We start from the raw sequence: 9,296 nt of genomic DNA, 5'->3' as shown, positions 1-9,296 counted from the left end.
CACGCGCCGGTAATCCCAGCTACTCAGGAGGCTGAGACAGTAGGAATCGCTTAAACCTAGGATGCAGAGGTTTCAGTGAGCCAAGATCAAGTCTAGCCTGGCAACTGAGTGAGACTATGTCTCAAGAAAAAAGAAAGAAAAAGAAAAAAGAACTCACCTCATCCGAGACCCATTTCTACAGTGTTGACGATACATGTTTTCTTCTCGGATGCTGTGAAGATGAGTTTGGGCATGTTTTGCTTTATTTAAACATAACAGTTCTATCATTAAATCATGCACTGCTTGCAAATGCATAGCTTTTCTAAGAATAATTTTCAGGAGATAGACAAACTGATCAATAAACATACAGAATACAGATGGGTTTCTTTTTCTTTTTTTTTTTTTTTGAGACAGAGTCTCACTGTCTCCCAGGCTGGAGTGCAGTGGCGTGATTGCAGCTCACTGCAACCTCCACCTCCCAGGTTCAAGCAATTCTCCTGCCTCAGCCTCCCAAGTAGCTGGGACTACAGGTGTGTGCCACCACGCCTGGCTAATTTTTGTATTTTTAGTAGAGATGGGGTTTCACCATATTGGCCAGGCTGGTCTTGAACTCCTGACCTCAAGTGATCCACCCGCCTTGGCCTCCCAAAGTGCTGGGATTACAGGAATGAGCACTGCACCTGGCCCCAAACACTATTTTTAAAGTTACAAGTCTCTTGGGTTTTTATTTTAACCTCTGTGTCCTCACATTATCCCCTTAAATCCTTGCAGAGGTACACAGAATACTCCGGGACTTGTAAGGTGGAGCTGGCTTGTATCTAAGTAGAGGGACAGAGAAGTCAGTTCACTTGAAAGGGGCCAGTGATGCCCTTCCTCCCTCCCTGACCAGTCAGAAGCCAGAGAAACTAGACCCACTTATTTGGGTAGCACTGCTCCCAGGTGACTGGATTTACTTGGGTGAGCGGGCTCTTTGCAGTACCTGTAAGCTGCTATCTCAATGTCAAGAGCCATTTTGACATTGAGCAAGTCCTGGTATTCCCGAAGGTGGCGTGCCATCTCACTCTTGGTGTTCCTCAGATCATTCTCTAGCTGCCCAATGCTATCCTGAAAAACAACATATCCAAAATAGTTAGGCCAAACTAGCTGAAATTCCTTGAGATTTCCAGAAGGCAAGGATTCTCAACCCTGACTACACATTAAAACCACCTAACGAATAACTTGCTTATACCCAGGCCTGTCCCTGAGCCCATATCCAGATTCACTGATTCTGCGGTGGGGTCCCAGCATTTGCATTTTTTTCCTAAAGGCCCCCAGGAGATTTGGACTCATGGTGAGAACTGGGAACTTTTACCCAGAGGGCAAGTGAACGCCTGCCCTTTTCAGGATAGCAACACGACAACTAGTTCTCAACTGAACATGGAGATGATTTCTTTTTTACACTTACTTAGCATCCTTCCCTTGCTTGTTGTGTTGCTGCTAAATAACTCTGTTGTGGCATGTCCTTTCCAAAACCCAAAGCCTCAGGTTAGGAGCTTAGATTCAGAAAATTCCTACTGTGGAAAGCACAGAAAGGAAAGCAAGATTTGCCTCCATTCATTCTGATGATTTCCTGGAAGCCTACTAATCAGTCACTTTACTGAGAATGTTTTACATTATAGGTAAGGAGAAAGCAGAAATATTCCACAGAGTTTTTTTTTTTTTTTTTAACTAAGTTATGGAAGAGAAATCATTTTATATTTATAGTCTTTGAGCAGCCAGAAGGATTTTATTTTTTTGAGACAAGGTTTTGCTCTGTTGCCTAGGCTGGAGTACAGTGGTGTGATCATAGTTCACTGCAGCCTCGAAAATCCTGGGCTCCAGCAACCTTCCTGCCTCAGCCTCCCAAGCAGCTGGGACTAACAGCTGTGCACCACCACGCCTAGCTAATTAAAAAAAAATTTTTTTTTTTTTTGGCCGGGCGCGGTGGCTCAAGCCTGTAATCCCAGCACTTTGGGAGGCCGAGGTGGGTGGATCACGAGGTCAAGAGATCGAGACCATCCTGGTCAACATGGTGAAACCCCGCCTCTACTAAAACTACAAAAAATTAGCTGGGCATGGTGGTGCGTGCCTGTAATCCCAGCTACTCAGGAGGCTGAGGCAGGAGAATTGCCTGAACCCGGGAGGCGGAGGTTGCGGTGAGCCGAGATCGTGCCATTGCACTCCAGCCTGGGTAACAAGAGCGAAACTCCGTCTCAAATAAAAAACTCAAAAAAATTTTTGTAGAGATGAAGTCTCATTGTGTTGTTGTGTTGTCCAGGCTGGTCTCAAGCTTCTGGACTCAAGAGACACTCCTACCGGCTGCGTGCGGTGGCTCACACCTGTAATCCCAGCACTTTGGGAGGCTAAGGTGGGCGGATCACAAGGTCAAGAGATCAAGACCATCCTGACCAACATGGTGAAACCCCATCTCTAAAAAAAAAGAAAAAAAAAAAAGAGAGAGAGAGAGAGATACTCCTGCTTTTACCTCCTAAAGTGCTTAGATTACATATGTGAGCCACCGTGCCCAGCCTGGCCTTTTCATTTGCTCCTTAACTATATCAAGTTCATTGCTGTCCCAAGCCCCTTAGGCTTGTTATTTCCTCTACCTAAAATGCTAGTCTTTACATGGCTGACTCCTTGTCATACAAGATTCAGCTCAGGCCAGGCGCCATGGCTCATGGCTGTAATTCCGCGACTTAGGGAGGCTGAGGCAGGTGGATCACCTGAGGTCAGGAGTTCAAGACTGCCAACATGGTGAAACCCCGTCTCTAATAAAAATACAAAAATTAGCCGGGTACAGTGGCGTGCACCTATAATACCAGTTACTTGGAAGCCTGAAGCAAGAGAATCACTTGAACCCGGGAGCTGGAGGTTGCAGTGAGCCAAGATCGCTACCACTGCACTCCAGATTGGGCAACAAGAGCAAAATTCCATTTCAAAAAAAAAAAAAATTCAGTTCAAATGTCCTCTCTCCCAACAAGTGCAGTGGCTCATGCCTATAATCCTAGCGCTTTGAGAGGCCAAGGCAGGTGGATCACTCGATGTCGGGAGTTTGAGACCAGCCTGACCAACATGGAGAAACCCTGTCTCTACTATAATTACAAAAAATTAACCAGGCGTGGTGGTGCATGCCTATAATCCCAGGTACTCAGGAGGCTGAGGCAGGAGAATAATTTGAACGCAGGAGGCAGAGGTTGCGGTGAGCTGAGATTGCACCATTGTACTCCAACCTGGGCAACGGGAGTGAAACTTGTCTCAAAAAAAAAAAAAGGTCTTCCTTTGCATTCAATTTAAGTATCCTCCCTCCACCAACCCAGTACTTTATTTTACCTGAAGCCCAAGCAGCTGCTAGCCCACGCAGGAACCTTGTGAAAATTAGAAAAAGATACCCCCAATAGGAGGACAAATTAGAAAAAAAGCATTCAGTTGAATGCAGCCACCCTGCGCTTAGCTCTTATCATTATATAAAATTAGCTTCTTCATGTATTAGGTTTTTTTTTTTTTTTTTTTTGAGACGGAGTCTTGCTCTGTTACCCAGGCTGGAGTGCAGTGGCACAATCTCAGCTCACTGCAACATCCTCCTCCTGGGTTCAAGCAATTCTCCTGCCTCAGCCTCCCGAGTAGCTGGGATTACAGGTACACACCATCATGCCTGGCTAATTTTTGTATTTTTAGTAGAGAGGTTTCACTGTGTTGGCCAGGCTGGTCTTGAATTCCTGACCTCATGATCTGCCCGCCTCAGTCTCCGGAAATGCTGGGATTACAGGCATGAGCCACTGTGTCCGGCCCTGGCAATTTGTTAGTTTATTCTAGTTTATTTTCTGTTGCTTTCCTCTATAACAGAGTTTTACAACTTTGGCAGTATTGACATTTTGGGCTGGATAATTACTTGTTATTGGGAGCTGCCTTGTGAAATGCAGGATGTTTAGTAGCATCCCCAGCTAGATGGCAGAAGCACATACTTCCCTCTCCCAGTTGTGGTAACAAGAAAACGTCTCCAGGGCATGGCGTGGTGGCTCACGCCTGGAACCCCAGCATTTTGGGTGGCTGAGGCGGGCGAATCACTTGAGGCTGAGCTGAGAGAATTGCTTGATCTGGGAAGGCGGAGGTTGCAGTAAGCCATGATGGCACCACTGTGCTCCAGCCTGGGTGACAGAGCGGGAGCTTATCACAAAAAAAAAAAAAAAAAAAAAAAAAAAAAAAAAAAAAAAAAAAAAGGAAACAATGAATAATTGGGGGTTATTTTTAAGAAACAGTGATGCAGATAAACATATCAGAAACCTCAAGAAAGTAAGTGCTGACAGGCCCGTGCAACTCCCCTGTGTGAGAATGATGAAGCAATGGTGAAAGGCAGGGCTGAGACATCAGAGGGTGCAAACTTCCAAATCAAGAGAATTTGCAGAATTAAAATTCATGCCACCTACCTGTTCTATAAATATTGACAGGAATACTGCAAAGAGGAGTCTCAATTGACTGATGGATAGAGAACAAGGAATGACAGTCAGTAGGAAAAATACGTATTATACTGGACAGTGATGCATATATTTCAAAGTGTGTTAAGAGATCATGAGGGCTTAAAGAGATTTTTACTGAGAAATTTTACCTGACAGTTCCTATTCGAGGTTATAATCAACTCTGCTACTGACATATTAGGGGCAAGATAATCAATATTACTGTGATAAGAGAGAAAAGTCTAGGGTGAGGGAAAAAGGAGAAAGAAGAAAATATGATTATGCAAAGAAGGAGGAGGAATGCTATATGAAGATAAGAGGAAGATTTCATTAGGGACTTTGGGTTGCAGTTTTTGCCCTGCCACTAACACCCATTGGACCTCAGCCAGTTTTCTACATTTTAGTTTCTTCCTGTCTTCTGTTTCTCAATACAGAAAGTTATAATGTTTATTCTTTTTCTAATGTATCTCACGTATACATTAGTATACGATGAGTCCATTATCTGTTAAATTAGATAGTAGCATTAAAACAGCACGGCAAATAGGAAGAGCAAAATAAACGTCAGTGATTTTTACTGTTAATATCACACCACGTAGCCCTCTATCCTTTTGATGATATGGACAAATTTATCACAAGCCTTCACTATTACCAACCCCTTAGATAACTAAGAAAACTAATGTATCATAACACTTTAATATTGGATAGTTGGAGGCATATACCTTAAAGCACCAGATTTTTTTTTTTAATAACAATTTTGAATAAAAAGCCTTTCTAAAGTGACTTGAACGATGCTGGAATCAGCGTTGCTGCTTATTGGTTTTCTTTGTTCTGAAAGATGAACAGATCTGCTGCTACTCATTCTTAACAATGCCTGACTCCAGTGGTCCCCATTCTCTATCTTTATTTGCTCAGGCTTGAAACCAAATAAAAAAGCATTTTGAAATTATGTTATGAATAGGCTGGGGGCATTAGTTCCTAGTATGTGGCTTAGAGATAGATAATATGTCTCATCAGCAGGTTAATTAGGTCCTTGCTTAAAACATTACTTTTGTTTCATAGCTGTTTTTTTTGAATAAGAAAGAGGTGGTTGTGGAGCTGAGTTCTAGACGAGAGTTCCTTGAACTTCTATGTTACAGATTTCACATATCTATTTTACAGATCACTGTAGACAAAAGCACGACTTTGCTCCTTTTAGAAGCAACTGTGCTGTGTGCTGCCCATTGATTGCTCTTCAATGTCCGGTTTCTTTGTTTGCGCTCTCCTCCCCACATCAGGCTGTGTCTTGCATTGCCCTTCAAAAGCCCTGCCAAAGATGGCCTCCAGCTCGAGATCTGAGCAGAGCGCCGCAGTCCGTCCCCTCCCCCAACCACGCAGCTGCTGCCGGCTTAGCCCGAGGGAACGCGAGAGCGGCACGCCCAGCTCCAGCTGGGGTCTCTCCTGGAGGAGCTAAGACAAATCCTGAGCATCGTGCCCAAGGCTGGAAGGATGCTGGGTGGAGTAAGAGAAAAAAACTGGCCACACTAGCATCTGCAGTGCTGAAGAAGGATAGAGCTGTGGATTTCAGCACGTTTCGGGGGCCCTCGGTCAGGGGGACAGTAGCGAGTGCCCTATAGTCTGACTGAAAGAGGTTATCTGGAATTACTGCTCTGCATAATCAACTTGGGTGGGGACAGAGGATTTTTATTTGTGGTTCACCATGCGTGCTTTATTCTCACTCCTTTCCTTTGTCCCCATCTTTTTCTTTCCTCTACCACACTCAAAAGCCCTGCATTATACGTATCTCTGTAAACTACTTTACTGGAAGAAGTGGTTTAGATCAGTGTACTCCAAAATCAGTCTGAGGACCAACAGGATGCAGCACTTTTATTGAAAAATGCATATTCCTGGCCGGGCGTGATGGCTCATGCCTGTAATCCAAGCACTTTGGAGGCCAAGGCGGGCGGATCACCTGAGGTCGGAAGTTCAAGACCAGCCTGACCAACATGGTGAAACCCCTTCTTTAAAAAAATTTTTTTTAAAAAAGAAAAAAAGAAAAATGCATATTCCTGGGGCCTACCTGTGAACTGCTGAATCCATATCTTTGGGAGTGGGCCTGATTATTTTTTTAAGCCCCCAATTGACCTGAGTGTCACTGGGTTTAGGATCCACTAGTTTAAATTTATTTCTATAAAGATGCTATCATGGTGGCCCAGGTGACAGTAATACAGTAAGATAAGGAGGGGCAAACAAAACAATGAAACAAAAACCAGGTGGAAGAGCTTACAAAAGACCAAATGTACCTAATTTTAGAAATGGATCTATCAAGCTATGGATTTATGTGCAGCCACTGACACCTCCAATCTCCAAGGGGACAGCCCCTGCCTGCTATTTAATTAGGCTGTACTCCAATCTCATAATGGAGAGAAAACAGCAGACTTGGCTTTTCTCCCTGGAGAGCATTAACGTGCAGTGATCTTGATCATTCAGCAAGGTCTTTCAAGGAAAGCTTCAACTTTTCAAGACTGACCACAGTAGAGGCCTGAGACCCCGAGTACCCTCCAAGAAATGTCTTTGGACATCTTTAATAGAACTGGGACTCCAATGGTGCTGAAGTGGCTATGTAGGCACTGGAATTGCCCAGTGTCAGAAATGGAAACCCCTTCAGCTTTTTATGCAGCTCTTCTCTTGCCTGATTCAGACTCTCTCATACACTATTGTGTACTTATTGTATCACCTTGAATCATTTTTTGCCCTTTCAAAAGTGTAAGAAGCTTTCTCTCCTCAAATAGGCTATCAGCTCTCTGGGACAGAGAAGACGGAACTTTAATGGGGTCTTCCTGTTTCATAGAGGGTGACAAGCTTGAAAAGGAAAACGGCCCTATCACTAATCTCTAGCAGAAGAAAGAGAACATCCTCCCATTACTGCACTGAAAGGTGGGGATAGGCTGAGAAGGCAAGAAAACAATGGCTAAATCTCACTGTAGAAAGGGAGGTTTTTTTGGGTCAGTACTGCTAAGATTGTCAGAACAGTCAGAGACAACCTTGTGGCAACAGGACTTTAGGACCCGCAGGTAAGGCTGAGCCCCACCTCAGCTTTAGGCCCCAAGGAGTAGGGAACAGCTCTCTGTTGTCTGACCTCCTCTTCCACTGCCATCAGCAGGTCCTCTGTGGCTCCAAAGGCTCAAGCTGATAGGGGCAGCACCGCAGAGCTGCAGTTTCTTTGCTGTTTTTTGTTTGTTTCCTGTAGACCATGTCTGGATGACCCTACTATTGTCTAACGATGAAAGCTTTTTACTGCAAACATGCCAAGCCAAACTGTCACAACCTCTTGGAATGTATCGGCTATAACAAGCAAACAGAGGACATGGAAAAGCCCAATTCAGCTGGCAGCTCTAAGTAAGTTATCCTTTTTGTGTGTGGAAATACTGGGCTAGGCTGGGCACGGTGGCTCATACCTGTAATCCCAGCACTTTGGGAGGCCAAGGAGGGAGGATCACCTGAGGTCAAGAATTCGAGACCAGCCTGACCAAGATGGAGAAACCTTGTCCCTACTAAAAATACAAAATTAGCTGGGTGTGGTGGCACATGCTTGTAATCCCAGCTACTCAGGAGGCTGAGGCAGGAGAATCACTTGAACCCAGGAGGCAGAGGTTGCAGTGAGCCTAGATCACACCACTGCACTCCAGCCTGGGCGATGGAGTGTGACTCTGTCTCAAACAAAAAAAAAAAAAAAAAAAAAAAAAAAGAAAAGAAAAGAAAAAGAAAAAAAGAAATACTGGGCTAGCACTCCAGAAGACCACCTAGTTCATCCTTGGAGGCCTCTGGAAGATAAAAATGAAGTCTCAATTAGCCAAATGTGATTAATTCAGGCCATCCAGGGGCAAGGGTACATAGTGAAAAGTTCAAGTTCCAGATTTTGAAGCAGAAATGGAAGTACTTATTTGAATGATACTGCAATACCAAACTAACCTAAACAGTCCAAGCAGGCTTTCATCCTTCATCAAGGGAAGTTATTTGTAAAAAATAGCAAATACCTGAATATCAATAAGAATTCTTTAGCTTCTGATTAAAATGGTACTTTTGAGATTTCATTCCTTTCTTGCTTCTACTTTACCAATGTTCCCAAGCCCTATTAATTTCACCAAATATAAGCTTTAATCCTAGCTAGAATTACTGTAAGTTTTTGAATTGTCATTCTATTCAAAGGAGCGTTCACCTTGAAACTGACCCATAGTATTGTAATTCTTTTCTACACTTTCCATTTACCCTGTCTCCTACCTCTGTGCCCTTTATGGACATAATCCCAGAATGTCTTATATAGTAAAACTGAAGATGCAGTGGCCTTTGTTGGTAAGAAATAGCCAATCAATACCTTCACAGGAGCTTAGAGGACAGAGAAAGATGTAAAAAAAAATACATACATTAGAACAAAGGAAAACCATCTCTGTGACTTATCACATGCACTTACGATGAAAAAAATATTAATGAAACAGGAATTTTCAAGTGGGACCTCACAGCTGCTGAGCAAATTAAGTGGTTTTTGTTTAGTGCTAAGCCATCCATGAAAGCCAAAATTGATGTTGTCTACGAGGTGACCTTTGATTGCAGGTAGCCAAGAGTGATATGTTGGTGTTGCAAGAAAAAAAAATCAAATCAGTTTAACTGTCTAGAGATTCATAACTGGGACACGAGACGGGAGAGACATCATTTCCGAGACGGGATGAACTCGAGATCAGCACCGTGGACAGCGCCCCGACCTTTCACGTTTTGCCAACTAGCGAACGCTTTCTTTAAAAAATGTCAGCTGGTGGACAAGGGAATCGTGTGTGTGTGTGTGTGTGTGTGTGTGTGTGTGTGTGTGTGTGTGTG

General features: G+C 43.7%; 1 protein-coding gene across 1 annotated transcript in view; it reads right to left on the bottom strand.

The window, feature by feature from the left end:
- The window catches only part of INA (internexin neuronal intermediate filament protein alpha), a 13,530-nt gene that overhangs the window by 2,442 nt on the left and 1,792 nt on the right, over positions 1–9,296 (bottom strand). Inside the window, exon 2 of the mRNA XM_032281485.1 lies at positions 959–1,083. Within this exon, the coding sequence (XP_032137376.1) occupies positions 959–1,083 (125 nt within the window). The remainder of the gene's footprint in view (positions 1–958; positions 1,084–9,296) is intronic.

Source organism: Sapajus apella, unplaced genomic scaffold, assembly GCF_009761245.1.
Source record: "Sapajus apella isolate SASKATOON/1434 unplaced genomic scaffold, GSC_monkey_1.0 scaffold13, whole genome shotgun sequence".
Classification (NCBI taxonomy): Eukaryota; Metazoa; Chordata; class Mammalia; order Primates; family Cebidae; genus Sapajus; species Sapajus apella.
Note: the sequence above shows the minus strand (reverse complement) of the source record. Positions and strands in the feature narration are given on the sequence as shown.